This window comes from Pristiophorus japonicus, chromosome 17, assembly GCF_044704955.1.
Source record: "Pristiophorus japonicus isolate sPriJap1 chromosome 17, sPriJap1.hap1, whole genome shotgun sequence".
NCBI lineage: Eukaryota > Metazoa > Chordata > Chondrichthyes > Pristiophoridae > Pristiophorus > Pristiophorus japonicus.
In genome coordinates, this window is record NC_091993.1 from 121,064,537 (window position 1) to 121,082,548 (window position 18,012).

General features: G+C 49.8%; 1 protein-coding gene across 1 annotated transcript in view; it reads left to right on the plus strand.

Annotated features, from left to right (window-relative positions):
* The window catches only part of nfasca (neurofascin homolog (chicken) a), a 208,154-nt gene that overhangs the window by 131,352 nt on the left and 58,790 nt on the right, over positions 1–18,012 (plus strand). The window contains exons 18-22 of the mRNA XM_070859232.1: positions 1,359–1,403; positions 10,541–10,642; positions 13,539–13,736; positions 15,019–15,089; positions 17,229–17,451. Coding sequence (XP_070715333.1) covers positions 1,359–1,403; positions 10,541–10,642; positions 13,539–13,736; positions 15,019–15,089; positions 17,229–17,451 — 639 coding nt within the window. The remainder of the gene's footprint in view (positions 1–1,358; positions 1,404–10,540; positions 10,643–13,538; positions 13,737–15,018; positions 15,090–17,228; positions 17,452–18,012) is intronic.

Genomic DNA, 18,012 nt, shown 5'->3' on the forward strand with positions numbered 1-18,012 from the left:
GAACACTAACTAGTGTAAAATTTAAAGGTGCAATATGATTTGGTATGGAGTTACTCGTGAGGTGAGGGGGATGGATCATAAAAAGACAATTCAAATTCCAAGTTTTTTTATTAGCAAATAACTAGAAGATCAAGGTGGTATGAGTTCTGAACATTTGTCATCCCAATGTAACCTTCATGACACTGAGAGGAACGTTTTAGTTGGGTTTAATCCCAGGCCTCTGGTACCACATCTGCAGGCAAATTGCAACATCCAAACTGGCTTCTCAGATGAGGTGATCCATGGGTTGCACAGGGTGTTACGGGGGGAGCATGGGAGTTGTGTTGTTTGCACAGAACATGGTGAACATGTTATATATAGAAACAAAATACTGTGGATGTTAGAACTGAAATAAAAACAGAAAATGCTGGAAATCTCAGCGGGTCAGGCAGCATCTGTGGAGAGAGAAACAGAGTTAACGACCCAAAATGTTAACTCTGTTTCTCTCTCCACAGATGCTGCCTGACCCGCTGAGATTTCAAGCACACTCTGTTTTTACGAACATTTTATATGTTGGGCCTGACAATTTGCAAAGTGGGCCTGTTGAGCATGGGCAACATAAAGCTGCGATATTTCCCTTCAAGTGTGTAAACCTGTATCTACATTATGGCACAACAAAGATGGGACCCTGTAATGTATGCACCAGTGACTATGCTCACAGGTTCGTAGAGCTGTCGAATTGTGATTGGCTTAGCCAGGTGATCAATCACTTTGCACGTTATCTCAATTGCGAATCACTTCACCTCTTGACTGTCGTCCGTCAGTGTCAGCTGTGTCTCAGTGGTAGCACACTTGCCTCTGAGTCGGAAGGTTGTGGGTTCAAGTCCCAGTCCAGGGATTTGAACACAATAATCTCGGCTGACACTCCAGCACAGTGCTGAAGGAGTGCTACTATGTCGGAGGTGCAGTCTTTTGGATGAGACATTAAACCGAGGCCCCGTCTGCCCTCTCAGGTGGATATAAACAATCCCATGGCTGTATTTTGAAGAAGAGCAAGGAAGTTATCCCCGGTGTCCTGGCCAATATTTATCTCTCAATCAATAACAAAAACAGATTATCTGGTCATTATCACAGTGCTGTTTGTGGGAGCTTGCTGTGCGCAAATTGGCTGCCACGTTTCCCACATTACAACAGTGACTACATTCCAAAAAGTATTGGCTGTAAAGCGCTTTGAGACGTTCGGTGGTCATGAAAGGTGCTATATAGATGCAAGTCTTTCTTTATTGCTCAACTCTACTGGGATGTTTATTTTTTTAATTGTTTCCTTTTAGGGCTGGGTGTAAAACTAACCTGTCTCAACCTTCCTCTTACCTTCGCAGTTGTTCCCTCCACTTACATTTCCCCGCTTGCTGCTGTACTGAAAGGTAATCCGCTTGCTAACTACATCAAACCTATTAACAATCCGCCCCGGAAGTGAATGTGCGACAAGCAACGTCAATGGTCCAGAAGTCAGAGGTTCCCAAGATGTGAGCAAAGGTCTAACACCTTAACCGCGACAGGCACTACATTCTCCACAGCGTTCCTGGCAAAAGGTTTAACCCATGCATTATCGAAATGCTACCGTTTTCAGGTGTTATTCTTGACGTCTGCCCGTGGGCAGGATGGGACAACCTAGATTGTGCATACTTAGTTTATTTGTCCTTGGGATGTGGGCAAGGCTGGTATTTATTGGCCATCCCTAGTTGCCCTGAGATGAGGAGGTTTGGGCCGACTTCTCTAAAGTAGTGATTGTTTGTAGAACTGAGTGGCTTGCTAGGCTACTCCGGAAAGAGTCAGCGGTGCAGTGTGGAACTGGAGTCGCGTGTAGCCGGACTGAGTAGCTGCCGCAGCTGCCTCCCGCTGAAGGGTATTGTAATGTATGCAGCTGTGAGTATGCTCACAGGTTGGTAGAGCTGTTGAGGACTGCTCCTGGGCATGGCCAAGGGGGCCATTAGCCGGTCCAGGCAGCGGGCGGTCGAGGGGGTCGTTCAGCCCAACTGCCTGCCTCTCTTCCGCGGTTACATTCGTGCCAGGGTGTCCCTGGAGATGGAGCACGCGGTGTCCACCGGTACGCTCGCGGCCTTCCATGAGAGGTGGGCGCCGGAGGGACTGGAGTGCATCATCACCCCCGGCAACCAAATTTTAATTTGATTTATGTTTCTGGTTAAAAATTGGTTAAATTGTCGGTTTTAGTGCCCCCCCCCACCCCTCGTTAATAAGGAGGCACTTGATTTACAATCCTACACAAAATAGTTGTAGAGCTGTTGAGTTGGGAGTGGCTTAGCCAGTCACGTGATGTTCACAAGACTCAATAAAACCCCAGTCAGTTGGGTTCGGGGGATCCACGATGAGGCAGGTGGTTGTGAGCCTGGTGGATGAACTGGTAATGTGTAGTGTGCTTGTTAAACCTTTGCTAATAAACCAACTAGTTCTTAATAGCAATGTGTTGCTATGGATTCTTAAGCAAAGAACCCTTGACATTACAGATATGACTGAACCAGTCGTGTTTTTAAAGGCAATCCAGCATCTTTCATGGCATGAGTGTTTCTGGTGCTAGGATCAGATTGGTTGCTGATTTTAATCTAAGCTCATCTGACAGGAATAGCAGTTGAAAAGGAAGACTTGAAAATGGAAATAGCAAGGCAGTTGGTTAGACGAAGATTATTTAGTTTCTGGGCTCTGAATTGATTCCATCATCACAGGCAGTCCCTCGAAATCGAGGAAGACTTGCTTCCAATCCAAAAGTGAGTTCTCAGGTGGCTGTACAGTACAATACGGGAATTACAGTCTCTGTCGCAGGTGGGACAGATTGGGGGAAAGGGTGGGTGGGAAGTCTGGTTTGCCACACGCTCCTTCCGCTGCCTGCGCTTGGTTTCTGCATGCTCTCAGCGATGAGACTCGAGGTGCTCAGCGCCCTCCCGGATGCACTTCCTCCACTTAGGGGTCTTTGGCCAGGGTCTCCCAGGTCTCGGTGGGGATGTTGTATTTTATCAAGGAGGTTTTGAGGGTGTCCTTGAAATGTTTCCTCTGCCCACCTGTGGCTCGCTTGCTGTGTAGGAGTTCCGAGTAGAGCGCTTGCTTTGGGAGTCCTGTGTCGGGCATGCAGACAATGTGGCCTGCCCAACGGAGCTGGTCGAGTGTGGTCAGTGCTTCGATGCTGGGGATGTTGGCCTGATCAAGAACACTGACGTTGGTGCGTCTATCCTCCCAGGGGATTTGAGGGATCTTGCAGAGACATCGTTGGTGGTATTTCTCCAGCGATTTGAGGTGTCTGCTGTATATGGTCCATGTCTCTGAGCCATACAGGAGGGCGGGTATCACTACAGTCCTGTAGACGATAAGCTTGGAATTAAGAATGATTCCAGCCCCAATGTGACAGTCAGGAAGTCTCCTTTCTCCTTGATAATGGCGAAGGCCCCACGTTGAGTAAAAGGAATGCAAGAAGAGAGAGTCCTGGGCTTGTGTACAAACCTTTGAAGTTGGCAGGACAGGTTAACAAAGAAGTTAATTAAGCAAATGGGATCCTGGGCTTTATAAACAGAGGCGTAGAGTACAAAAGCCAAGAGGTTATGCTAAACCTATATAAAATACTAGCTGGAGTATTGTGCTTAATTCTGGGCACCACACTTTAGGAAGGATGTAAACGCTTTGGAGAGAGTGCAGAAGAGATTGACAAGAATGGTTCCAGGGATGAGGGAATTCAGTTACAAGGATAGACTGCAGAAGTTGAGAATGTTCTCCTTAGAGCAGGGAAGGTTGAGAGGAGATTTGATAGAGGTGTTCAAAACCATGAGGGATCTGGAGAGAATAGATAGAGAGAGAAACTTTTCCCATTGGCAGAAGGGTCGAGGTCACAGATTTAAGGTGATTGGCAGAAGAACCAAAGGCGACATCAGGAAGAATTTTTTTACTCAGCGAGTGGTTAGGATCTGGAATGCGCTGCCTGAAAGGGTGGTGAAGGCAGATTCAGTCGTGGCTTTCAAAAGGGGAATTGGATAAGTTCCTGAAGGAAAATAAAGTTGAAGGGCTACGGGAAAAGGGCAGGGGAGTGGGACTAGCTGAGGTGCTCTTGCAGAGAGCCGGCACAGGCTCGATGGGCCGAATGGCCTCCGTCTGTGATGTAACCGTTCTATGAGGGATTACAGTTACGTGGATAGACTGGAGAAGCTGGGGTTGTTCTCCTTCGAGCAGAAAAGGCTAAGAGGAGATTTGATAGAGGGTGCTCAAAATCTTGCTGAATTTAGATAGAGTAAATAAAGAGAAACTGGTTCCAGAGGGCACAGATTTAAAGTGATTGGTTAAAGAACCAGGGGCGACATGAGGAAAACTGTTTTACCCAGCGAGTGGTTAGGATCTGGAATGCACTGCCTGATAGGATGGTGGGTACAGACTCCGCCTTCAAAAGGGAATTAGATAAATACTGGAAGGAGAAAGAATTGCGGGCTATGGGGAAAGAGCGGGGGGGGATTGGGACTAACTGGATCGCTCTTCGAAAGAACCAGCGCAGAATGGATGGGCTGAATGGCCTCCTTCTGTGCTGCGCTGTTCTAAGTGATTTTGGAGAAGTCTCATCGCTTGAACATTTCTCCCGGGCCACGAGAACGATTGGGGTTGAAAGTAGAAATGCTGAACTGTTGGGGCAGTAGGTGCTCCTCTGTGGTTTGGACTGAAGAGGGGTTGTTGAGGGGAAAGTTAAAGGGGTCTTACTCTGCATCGCGTCTGTGCTATACTTAACCTAGGGGAGCAGCTGAAATTGATACTGGGAGCAAAATTTGCAAAGCGACCCATTGTGTCACATTCCTGACAAATTTTGAAGAGCCACATTTTGGTGTAATCTTGGCATCAAGATTGGGTGCAAGGAAGAACGATCAACTTTTATAATTGCTTTCACCGAGTTGGTTTTGCACAACTCTCTCTCGGCCACCAGGGGTTAAGAGAGTGGCTGCTTCCAAGGCCTCTGCCAATACACACTCTGTAATAAGCCGGTCGGAGGCTCGGGGTGGAGTCTCCTTCCTGTAGTCGAGTGTTTAAAATTAACACTCAACACCAGGTCTGGGTTCGAAGATTCAAATAGTCTTTATTTTGCACCGGTGGGGAGACCGCCTCCTGGTTGTCTGCAGCCAGGCCTCTCCAATGATACAAAGTTCCAAGCAACCTTTTATACACTTAATGATGCATTTCAGCCTCGTGCACAGCCCCTCTATGCTGTTTAATTGGACCAAAGCCCACGTGCACAATTGCTGATTGATAACTCCCCTTTCGCATGTCACACAATCATTGGCCTATGTCTCATACCAGATGGAGTTTCTCCAACGTGTCACTTTTGACCCCTTGACCTGTTTAACTGCCCCTCTGGGCTTCCTGTGGTTCAACAGTTTGGCTATTTGTAATTGTCCCCAGGTTACACAGCTTGCAACAATTATTCATTCCCACGTGGTATTTCCCTTTAAACACCTTTAGAAAGGTGACCACTACAAAAGCCTATTTCAGCTCGTTTTAGTTCCGAGGTCCATTCTTAACCCTTTAATTGTAACAGAGCTCGAAAGCTCCACTTCACTTCCCTTCCCTGGGTAAGTCCCAGGCCCTCCTCTTGATGCCCGCCCCACAGTGACACAGCTGAGATCAGGAACTTATGGCGTGGGGAAATGGGAGCGAGCCAGCACCCCAAGGAGCCGTGTCACTGCCTCTCCAGCAAAGCCATCTTGGGCATCAAGAGAAACATCTTGATGGAATGGCAAAGTCACCTGAAGTACATCCACACCTTTTTTTTAAAAAAAAATATTTCATTTGAAAGCAAAGAAAATACTTTGGGGTCAAAATTGCCCCTTTTTTGCCACACCTGTTAACGCCTCCGGGGGGCGCTATCAGGGCGTAAAACACTTCTCAGGTGGGGGAGGGGGGGTGCTACTGGCTCCCGTGAAATTGTGCGGGAGTTAGCAGAGGCATTGTCACGGTAGCACCGCGCTCCGCCAATGACACCATCGCCGTGCGTGCCGACCCCTTCGCGTCCCGCGGCAAATATCAGCCAGCGCCTCACGAGGCCATGTTACCTTTTTTTTTGGGCCGGCTCGCCGGTCGGCCCGGCGACTTCCTCTGTCGCGTGGCGCGTGCCGCCATCGTGCAGCCCGGCAGTCCGTTTCGGGCAACGGGCTGCGGCCCCGGAAGAACTCGCTGCCCGGGTGGCCGGTTGGAGGGTATCAGAGGCCCGGCAGAGAGCAACAGCGGCCTGCCTATTTAAGCGAAGGGGTTGGGGGTGGATGTTGCACCGTGTCTGCGCTACGCGGAACATCCACGCAGCGCTGCCGATCGCGCCCAGTCTTGCCCCAGAACCCGCCCCATCAGGAAGGGGCAGCGCTTCTGTGAGTTGCTGCTCCCAATCGGGAAATTTCTTCCCCTTCGCGATTTCTTTTCTTTCAGTATATTTCTTTTCAAAGGGGACCTTTTTCCTCACTTTAATATCTAACCCAGACCCCTCAAGTCCACCATGCAAAATGCCATTGCATTCCACTGCTGGGTTCCATTATAATTGAAGAGGCAACGTTGCACTGCTTTGACTGATGTAGAATGTAACTTCCCATCCTGAGACTTTCTCAGTCTCTCTGCAGGGCTCTGATTATCAGCGCACCAGTTTCACACAGAGCACTCGTTGCTATGTCAGCCAGTGGCTCAGTGGGTAGCACCCTTGCCTCTAAATCAGAATGGTTGTGGGTTCAAGTCCTACTCCAGAGATTTGAGCACAAAAATCTAGGCTGACACTCCAGTGCAGTGCTGAGGGAGTGCTGCACTGTCGGAGCTGTTGCTTTTTGGATAAGACATTAAATGTGGGAGCTTGCTGTGTGCAGATTGGCTGCCACGTTTCCCACATTACAACAGTGACTGCACTTCAAAAAGTACCTCATTGGCTGAAAGCGTTTTGGGGCATCTGGTAATTGTGAAAGGCGCTATATAAATGCAAGTCTTTCTTTATATGTTTTGCTAACAACCTAATGCATACAGTAACTACAATAACGTTCCCTGATACACTAAGAACTCTGGTGCAACATGCACGGGTCATGGCCCCCTTTCTAATGGAACTCACAGGACTGTGCCACACCCTTTGGCTAACGTGGTCCTTAGTACATCTTATTTTGTTTTTTATAGACGGGGCTGGGGGGAGAGGGTGGGATCCTGCTACAACAATAAAATATTCAGACTAAAGAGTATAAAAGCATGGAAGCATAGAGGACAAAAAGCCAGGAAGTTATGGTAAACCTTTATATAACACTGGTTATGCCACAGGTGGAGTATTCTTTCCAATTCTGGGGACCACACTCTTGGAAGGGTGTTAAGGCTTTGGAGAGGGTGGAGATTTGTTAAAATTGTTCCAGGGATGAGGGACTTTAGTTATGTGGAGGGACTGGAGAAGCTGGGATTGTTCTCCTTCGAGCAAAGAAGGTTACGGGGAGATTTAATCGAGGTGTTCAAAATTTTGCAGGGTTTTGACAGAGAAACTGTTTCTCGGGGCAGGTAACCAGAGGACACAGATTTAACACAGAACTCCTTTTACATATAGAACCTCTCCGATGTACGTCCGATTAAAATGAATGAAATAGGAACAGGAGGAGGCCATTCAGCCCCTTGAGCATGTATGGCCATTCAGTGAGATCTTGGCTGATCTGTATCCTAACTCCTTGCACATGCTTTGGCTCCATCTCCTTTTCTACCCTTGGCTGGTAAAAACATCTATCGATCCCAGATTTAAAACTATTAATTGAGCTGGCATTTACTGCTTTCTGTGGGAGAGAGTTCCACACTTCTACCGCTCCTTTGCGCAAAGAAATGTTTCTTAACTTCTCTCCTGAATGGTCTGGTTCTGATTTTAATGTTATGTCCCCTTGTCTTAGACTCCCCCCACCGCCCCCCCCCTGCCATCCCCCCCAACCAGCGGAAAAAGGTTCCCTCTATCTCTACTGTCAAATCCTGTCAAAATCCTAAAGAGCTGAATCAGATCACCCCTTAACCTTCCATATTCCAGGGAAAGAAACTCAAGTGTGTTCTGTGACGGGCGACGTGCCCTCTCTGCTAGATTACCACCCAGGAGGTGAAGATAAGGGGCCAAAATTCAGCATTGCCCGGTTTGAGGTGGTGACGTCGCCAGAGCATTACCTTTAGTGCCGGGCGATGTCTGCCGCCCTCAAAGTGCGATATCCAGTTGTTTTGCCCCAAGAGGAGAGTGGAGCACTGGGGGAAGCGTCCCACACTCCTCCTCCTCGGGCGCTAACGGAGTGATAGCGCGGGAGGCCGACTCAATTCTTTGCCGCTAGGTTTGCTGGCAGCCTGAAGAGGGGGAAAAAAAAATCCTGGTGAAAATTTCATTAAACCTTCACCCACACTTCCCCACCGCTGCCGCAAGCAAATAGAAGTTTTTAAAAAACCGCCACGCCCTTACCTCGCACTGCGGACGATATTGCCCCGGGACCCTCGCCGGGCCGACTGCTTTCCCTCGGCGCCGGGCGCTAAGGCAGGCGAGAGTGTGAAGTTTGAGAACACGGGGGCTACGGGGGCGTTGCACACTCTTAAACATTTTGGAAATCTACATAAATTCACATTTTGGGGATTATCAATCCAACTCTCATTTTTTTTTACATTTTTTCACTTTTTAATGCCCTAGAAGTAAAATTGCTCTCAGATTAAGTTCATCCTTTGCCCGTTAATTAGTATGCTTTATCATGTGCTTCAGCTGTTATTCATGTCAGTTACCTTTTTTTAAAATTTGTTCTGGGATGTGGGCGTCGCTGGCAAGGCCGGCATTTATCGCCCATCCCTAATCGCCACTTGAGAAGGTGGTGGTGAGCCGCCTTCTGGAACCACTGCAGTCCGTGCGGTGAAGGTGCTCCCACAGTGCTGTTAGGGAGGGAGTTCCAGGATTTTGACCCAGTGACGATGAAGGAACGGCCGATATATTTCCAAGTCAGGATGGAGGGAACGTGAAGGTGGTGGTGTTCCCATGCGCCTGCTGCCCTTGTGCATCTGGGAGGGCGCTGAGCACCTCGAGTCTCGTCACCGAGAGCGTGCAGAAACCAAGCGCAGGCAGCAGAAGGAGCATGCGGCAAACCAGTCCTAACCACCCTTTCCTTCAACCACTGTCTGTCCCACCCGTGCCAGAGACTGTAATTCCCGTATTGGATTATTCAGTCACCTAAGAACTTATTTTTAGAGTGGAAGCAAGCCTTCCGCGATTTCGAGGGACTGCCTATGATGATGATGTCCTTCTAGGCGGTAGAGATCACGGGTTTGGGAGGTGCTGCCGAGGAAGCCTTGGCGAGTTGCTACACTGCATCTTGTAGATGGTGCACACTGCAGCCACGGTGCGCCGGTGGTGGAGAGAGTGAGTGTTGAAGGTGGTGGATGGGGTGCCAATCAAGCGGGCTGCTTTATCCTGGATGGTGTCAAGCTTCTTGAGGTATTGTTGGAGCTGCGCTCATCCAGGCAAGTGGAGAGTATTCCATCACACTCCTGACTTGCACTTGTGTCAAGGGATTCAATAGAAACAAGTCTCTATATACATCCCTGAAAGGAATGTAAGAATGGATTGGGGGGAAATGGGAACGGCAACTGTTGGGCTGGCATCATCTGCTTTGGGGTAGGGACGGTTTAGCTTGGTTGAGCTTGTGTGAAGGTTTGGGGTTGTCTTCCTTCATTTCGGTTTACAAGGTTGGGTTAAGTTGGTTTAGAAAAATTGGGAATGAAATTTGTCTTGCAAAATGGGAGATAGCGCATTGGCCGTCCGTTTTACACCCCGCCCACACTTCTTTACTGTGGCAAAGGAAATAGGCAGGAGTGTAAAACAAGCTGCCAGTTTGCCATCTCCTTCCTTGCAATGCCGCCCCCGATATATTTCACCCCTGTTGTGCTTTGGAGACGCGTCCGCGCCCGAAACAATAACCGTTTATTGTGTCCGCTGGGGCTTCCTGAACCATTGAGTGTTTTCAGCATTTTCTGTTCTAGTTTGAATATGAGGAGGAATTTCTTCTCTCAGAGGGTCGCGAATCTTTGGAATTCTCTACCCCAGGGAGCTTTGGAGGCTGAGTTAATGAAAATATTCAAGGTGGAGATAGTCAGATTTTGAACTACAGCGGAGTCAAGGGTTATGGGGAACGGGCAGTTGAAGTAGAGTTGAGGCCAAGATCAGATCAGCCATGAGGCTCGAGGGGCCAAATGGCCTACACCTGCTCCTATTTCTTATGTTTTAGATAAGTTATGTTGGATTGGAATACTTTGGTTTGGCTTTGAAGATTTGAGTTAAGATTTGAGGAGGTTGAGTTTTGGTTTGGTTTCGGAAGTTTGGTTGCCATGTTTTGGGTTTTGGAGAATTGGCTTGGTTTGGTTTGCGAGTGCCTGATTGGCTAGATTTGATTTGCTTTCGAAAGGTTGGGTTAATTTGGTTGGTTTGGTTGAGGAATATTTGGGTTTGGGGTTTGATCAGAATTGGAGAGATTCAGCGTGGTGCGTTTGCTAAGCTTTGTGACCTGGTTGATTGTAGATCGCCCTGCACCTCCCCGGGATCTGGAACTGACGGACCCAACCGATCGCAGTATAAGGCTGACATGGATTCCTGGTGATGACAACAACAGTCCAATCACAGGTACGGAAATGGCGACTGCGTAAAACAAGGCACAAGGATGATTTTTTATGATGCCACTTGTCATTTTGTATGATACTCATGGCTACTAGGGATGGGGGAAGGAAGGGAACATAATTGGAGTTGTACATGCATGCAAACTTTCGCATTAAAAAAAATCAGTCATATAATTATATTAATAAAGAAATTGAGATCCAATGTGGATCGTATTAACTACAGAACAAAAGCCAGAACTGGCAACATTTTCTGTGTTACAGTGAAAACCACAGGGGAGAACTTGGGCTTTGTAGCGCCTGTTTTTTAGGCGCTACACGGCCTCCAAATGTTTGAAAGTGGCGTCTGAGATGCAGGCGCATACTTCCAACGGGAAGTGCGCCAAACGCCATTTTGGTAAAGGAGTTTGCGCACACAGCAATCATGTAGAACAGTAGGTAGCATGTTAGGTGATGCCGATGCCCGATTTTGGGGATTAGCCAACTCCCCACCCCGCCCACATATATACATAGAGTTAAAACATATCAGTCACATCTGAGTCACACACCAAATTGTGATCTCTTGGAGTACCAATACTGTGTGAAGTCCATATGACAACGTAGGTACTTGAGCCTGAGGCCAGAATCTTTTACAGTAGTATTTGACCAGTGGAAGCATCATAGAAATTGAGTATTTGTTCCCGTGAGCAGTATTTGACCAATGGATGCAGCTTTGGTATCACAGATTTGTTCTCGCGATAATGGAGATGCTGCAGATAAAAAAAGACGTTGCTTCTGGATGGTTCCATTCATATAGTGTCATCTCCCCTCCAGAAGTGTCCTGCTCTATCTGTGAGGTAAAGTAAATCTAATCAACCCAATAACCCTCAGAAAAAGCAGCCTTGTACCACATATGTATTGCAAGCAGGGCTCAAAATTTGTCAACGGCCCCACACCCTCCAGTTGGTGAATCATCTCATTAGAGTGAGTGATTGTCCTTGTGGTGGGAAGAACAGTTACGAACCTACGAACAATGATGGACAGGTAAAGATCCTCTGGTTCAGCCAACCTGTCCCACACAATTGTGTTACCTTGTGTATCACCATATAGATAAGCTCTCTACCCCACCCAAAAGGCATGTGATCTCCTGGGAGAGACAAAACACCAGATTAAAAACCCAGGCCAATTTGGGGGGGAAAGATCTGGGAAATAACTCTCCGACCCATCAAAGGGCTGGATTTCCGGCTTTTAAAATTTTCCGGCTTTAATGATGGCTGGGCAGTCCCAATACTGCCTGGAAAAAGTTTGCACCTCAAGCCAGCAAAATTGGGCAGCTGGGCCCTGAGTGTGGGGTGGAGCACTAAGGGAGGTGTTGCACACTCTAGGCCGGCTGAGCATGGGAAAATCCCGAGCTAACAAGCGCCGGCCTGGGAGCGCTCTAAGGGCTGGACTTTGCACTTCCCGCCGCCGCCCATATCTCGGCGGTAATCGGGCAGTATGAAGATATGGATTTATCCGTACCGTCCGAGTACCGCCAAGATGTAAAGCCTCAGCTTTCACCTTATTCGCTCCCGGTGGTAGCGGTAGCGGCAGTGTGCGGCACCGGTCGGTCTCAGTCCACGTGTAAGGCTGGCTTCATCTTGACCGGCCTTACTGTGCATGTGCATTTTTTTTAATGAGCATGCGCAAATTTATTTTTGTGCATGCGCGCTGAGGTTTTTTTTTGCGCAGTTTACATATTCATTTCATGAGTCATTTGTTTGATGATTTATATGTATTTAGAGTGTGTTTTGCCAATTGTGTTGCCACATACCTTTAATCATTGTGCGGCAGATCTGCCGGGCTTGGCTGAAAAAAATATTGGAGCATTACTGGAAATCCCTATGATTATATATAATATTAAATGATGAATATTTTTGTGACCCTCCATTTTTTTTTTCCTTTTCTGATGCTGCTGCTTGCCATCATGCATCCCGTTTTACAAGAGGGGGTAGATGATCTGGCTACCAATAAAATGCACTAATAAATGATGTAAATGTACCTGCAATTTAAATCAGCCTTTAGCTCCAATTCCAAAATGGCGTCCATAAGGCTGGGTCAGGGGCACTTAAGTGTACTCTTTTCATGGCGCTATTAATTGCCGGCGATATTTTGGGCGGTACATTTTTAATTAAAACGCTGAAAATAGCGCTTGGCAGTCTTGCGGGCAGTAAACGGGCAGTGCACAACATTTATGAGCTAAAATCGATTGCATCTACTGTGCGGGCGGCTGGATTTACTGTCTGCGTTCATTGGACCCCGAAATTACTGCCGGAGGGAATCGGGCGGTATATGCGCGCAAGTTTGGATCTCAAGCTTAGATCGGGCAGTAATGCATTAAAAACCTTAAATTGGGCGGTAATCGGGCAAAAAGGTCGCGAACGTTTAGCCCTGAGAGAGATTTGGGGGCTAGATTCCCGATACATAGCCCACGCCACCACAACATAAATTGCAAAACAAATAAAATAAAAAGAAGTAACACTTACCCGAAGTCGACGGTGCTTACCTCACTGCGGCCGCTATACCTCGGTCCGCCCGCTTTCACAGGTGGTCCCAGCAGGGGGCGCTATGTGGGTGCTACGGATTGGGCGGGAGGCAAAAATCGAGCCGGTGTCACAACCAGGGACGTTGCACACTGGCTCGCCTCTTCCAAGCGGTAATGCTCTGCACCCCGCCGAAACCGGCCCTGAGAAGCCTGGCTGGGCCGCTGGAAGTTTGCCGCCAGCCCAGGAGAGCTCACCGCTTTTCTGGGGCAGAAACAGAGGTGGAAAATTCAGCCCTCGGCGATCAAAGCTAGTCCAGGAGATCACTGTGGCTCTGAATTCCCTGCAGGACCTGCCTCTTGGACCAGTAGCAGAAGTGGCCTTGTTATTTCTTCCTCTTTACAGAGTTCATTGTGCAGTTCGAAGAAGACCGGTTCGAGCCCAGAAAGTGGCACAATTTGACCCGGATCATGGGCAATATTAACTCTGCAGTATTGCATCTCTCTCCGTACGTGAACTACCAGTTCCGGGTCATTGCTGTGAATGAAGTTGGTGAAGGTGCACCCAGCTTGCCCTCCGAACGTTATCAGACAACTGGAACAGGTAAGGGTCCTGCCCTGACCTTTCTCTCGCCTGGTTTTCCCACGGCGCAGCTCAAAGCGTTTTAAGATGTGACATACAATCTGGCACAATAACGTGCTCTGTGCATAGACCCAATCCCGGGTGAATCATCAGATGCCCGGTGCATACCCAAATATTACGGGCTGGAAATTCGCTGGGATAACGCTCCTCACGCGGGTCGGAACAGGGGCGCTAACGGGTTTGCAATCCCAGTGTGCCGGTACCGGCGGCGCTGAGGAGTATTGCCCGGGAGCGCCGCGCCGGTGTGTAATGTTCCCCGGTATCGACACAGAGACAACATTTGGTTTGCGCTGCACCTGTAGCGCCCCCTGGTGACCCCGCATGCAGAGCTGCCCCGGGGCGCTACGGGAAGGAATGACTGCATGAGGTAAGTGTGATGGGTTTAATTTTTCATTTTGTTGCGATTTACCATTATTTGTGGCGAGGAATGTATCGTGAATGTTTTTTGTTCCGATTCTTTTTTTTTTCCAGGGAGGCCTCTCTCGGGGCGCTACGAAGCCGGCTCTTTAGCGCGGAATATTCGGTTGCTCACCCGGCCAAGTGCCCCGAGAGAGGTGTGGAACGTTTCCCTTAGCGCTCCGCTCCACTCTCAGGACGCAGCCGCTGAATTTTTTGGCTGCCATCGCAAACCATTTCCCCGACCCTAAATTTAGCGCCCCGCCCGACATTAACGCCTAAAGAAACCTGCACCCGAATTTCCAGTCCAAATCTTTTTAGCGGTTTAATTTTCCTGACGCATTGCGCCACTTTTCCCTCCCATTTGGAAAATAGCCTTGGCTTCACGGAGCAACTTTGTGGATCTGACACTTGCCCGGGGTCCTGATCCCCGGGGTGGGCTCCACGTCCACCTCTGAACGCGCCTGCACATCGGCTTGACCTTGGATTCGGGGTCGCCGGGCAGAGCAGAGTCCGGGGGCCGAGGCACCATCCCAGCATGGGAACCCCTCCGCTCTGTCTCGGCCCCTGGGATGTGGAGGGACCTGTTTTGCGGGCGGACAAAGCTCTGCCTGTGCAGTCGGGTTGCCAACTCCGGTCGGACGTATTCCTGGAGGTTTCGTCACGTGACCTCACTCCTTCCCACTGACCCGCCCTAGCTCCACCCTCTTTAGCCAGGGAGCTTTCAAACATCGCGCCAAACCTTTCTGTGATCTGCAATGAAATTGCTCCAGCAGACACGGCGCGTCACTGCTTCAGTTCTCTGGATACAATGGAGAGGGTCGTAATGTCACTTTCTGTTTCCCAGCTCCTGAGATGAATCCAACTGATGTTCGAGGGGCAGGAATATCGCGATCCAGCATGGAGATCAGGTGGACGGTGAGCAAAGTTGGTCCTGCTATTCCCAACGCCGCATAAAAATCTTGGGGCCTGTTATTGCCCCTTTTTATAGCCCCGTTAGCGCCTCTGGCGGGGCGGGTGGGGGGGGGTTGATGGGACAGTGTAGAGGGAGCTTTACTCTGTATCTCGGCCGCGACCTGCGAGAGATCATCAGCGTAATCCAGGTCGGTGCCGCAGAGCTGGTCTCCAGTCATCCTGTTTAACCCTTGCCACTGGACCAAGACCTCGCTCTGTCAAGCCCCGTGTGGTGGCTGGTGTTCAACGGTCACCCCACGTTAAAAAAAATCCACGCACAGGCATCTTGTACACTTCAAGATTTCGTTCGGAACTTGGAATATTAGGTCCTTCATTGAAACACCTGTGAACTCATCCCTTTTTGGCGTGGAAGCAAGTCATCCTCGATACGGGAGACCGCCTAATAGTAATAAGAAGAAGAACAGGGTCTAATGAAGTTTTCGCCTGGGCGAGGGAGCGGGGGGGGGGTGTGATAGTGGCTCCTGGGAAATTGCCCCGGAGGTTTGGGGCACGCTGTACCGGTAGTGCCGCACCAGGGGCCGCGCACGCCCGGCGATGAAGTCATCAGCATGCGCGCCGACTCCTTACCGCCCCGCGACAGGAAATTGTCCCGCGGGCCGCGAGTTTGGCACGGTGCCGATGTCAACGCCACCTTCTCGGTGGGGTGGGGGGGGGGGGGGGGCGGGGGCGGGGGCGGACATCCGCCGCTGGGGTGCCCCTTAAAGGGGGGGGGGGCCTTTACCGAGACCAATTGCTGGCCAACTAAAGGGCCTGCCGAGTGCGCAGGGCCGTTCCCCTTTAAGTGAAGTGGCGGGGCGCTGTAGCGCTGGGCTCCTGATCGTGCCGTTGGACTCGGCGCCACGCCCCCGCCCCGGGGGCCGCCCTGCCAAGGAAGCAGAGCGCCAGGCACAGGCTCAATTCTGCATCGGGGGAGGGGCGGGTCTTCCGGGGCGGGCGACAAAAGTCCCGGTCCGGAGAGTTAGCGACCCCGATCGGGGCGAGGGGCAATCTTGGCTGCCTTTTCTTTAACCACTAGCCAAGGTGATATGTGGAGGGAATTGGTGAATAGTTGACTGAGAAGGTCTGCGGGAGATGTCTCGCTGTTAATTGGGACAGTCTGAGGGAGATGTCTCCCTGTTATTTGGGACAGTCTGAGGGAGATACCTCCCTGTTATTTGGGACAGTCTGAGGGAGATACCTCCCTGTTAACTGGGAGAATCTGTGGGAGATGTCCACTTGCTGCCAAGGATGGATCTAAGCTTTGCAGTAATCGGACACGAGATTGCGATCCCGTTTCTCCGAAAGGTGCCTTGGGCACAGTCTCAGAATGAGGAGGAGGCTTTGAGTCGATGTCAGGGAGAGAGAGTGCAGCAATCACCTTGCTGTCATTCGCCTTTATGCCAAGTCCTCCTGCAGAATCCTGGAATGCAGGTCAGGTCACCTGTGGAATCGAACGCTGGTTCTATTAACTGTGCAGGATTAGTAATGGGAGCTCGAGATACAGAGGCTAACTTACCTTGAGGGCAAACAAATATAACTATCACACACCTGTCCTGCAGTTTTGTCTGTATTTCCTTATAAAGTATCAGCCGTGGCTCAATGGGCAGAGCTCTCGCCTCTGAGTCAGAAGGTTGTGGGTTCGAGTCTCACTCCAGCGACTTGAGCACATAAATCCAGGCTGACACTCCCAGTGCAGTGCTGAAAGAGTGCTGCACTGTTGGAGGTGCTGTCTTTTGGATGAGCCGTTAAACCGAGGCCCCGTCTGCCCTCTCAGGTGGACGTAAAAGATCCCACGATGCTATTTCGAAGAAGAGCAGGAGAATTATCCCCAGTGTCCTGGGGCCAATACTTATCCCTCAATCAACATAACAAAAAAAAAAACAGATGATCGGGTCATTATCACATTGCTGTCTGTGGCAGCTTGCTGAGCACAAATTGGCTGCCGCGTTTCCCACATTACAACAGTGACTGCACTCCCAAAAAGTACTTCATTGGCTGCAAAGCGCTTTGAGATGCCCGGTGGTCGTGAAAGGCGCTATATGAATGCAAGTCTTTTCATCTGTTGCAGTCCTTTGACTCTGCATTTCATTTCCTGCTTTGCAGCCTCTAAATGGCACTCAGACCAGCGGGCCTAACGTCAAATATATTGTCAGCTGGAGGCAGAAGGACGTGGGAGGGGAGTGGTCATCAGCCACAGTCAGAAGGTCCAGTTACATCGTCTCACCGACTCCCTTTTTCACTCCCTACGAGATTAAGGTGCAGGTGGTGAATGATTTTGGACCGGGTCCTGAACCGAACATTATAATCGGTTACTCGGGCGAAGAGTGTGAGTATCGCGAGCGGAACGGGTTGCCTCCGACAGCTGCTGCCGTGTTAAACGCTCAGCACGCAGAAACGCTTCCACGGTGGGGTTCTGTTGGTCTGACTGCGAGCTTAAGGGGCCGGCTTTCAGACTGGGCTGAGGTGTCGGCCGTGGCTCAGTGGGAATCACACTCGCTTCCGAGTCGGAAAGTTGTGGGTTCAAGTCTCCACGACAGAGACCTGAGCACAAAAAATCCAGACTGACACTCCCAGTGCGGTGCTGAGGGAGCGCTGCACTGTCGGAGGGTGCCGTCTTTCGGATGAGACGTTAAACCGAGGCCCCGTCTGCCCTCTCAGGTGGGCGTGAAAGATCCTGCGGACACTATTCGAAGAAGAGCCGGGGGAGTTATCCCCGCTGTCCTGGGGCCAATATTTATCCCTCAATCAACATAACAAAAAAAACTGATGATCTGGGTCATTATCACATTGCTGTCTGTGGGAGCTTGCTGTGCACAGATTGGTTGCCGCGTTTCCCACATTACAACAGTGACTACACTCCAAAAGTACTTCATTGGCTGTAAAGTGC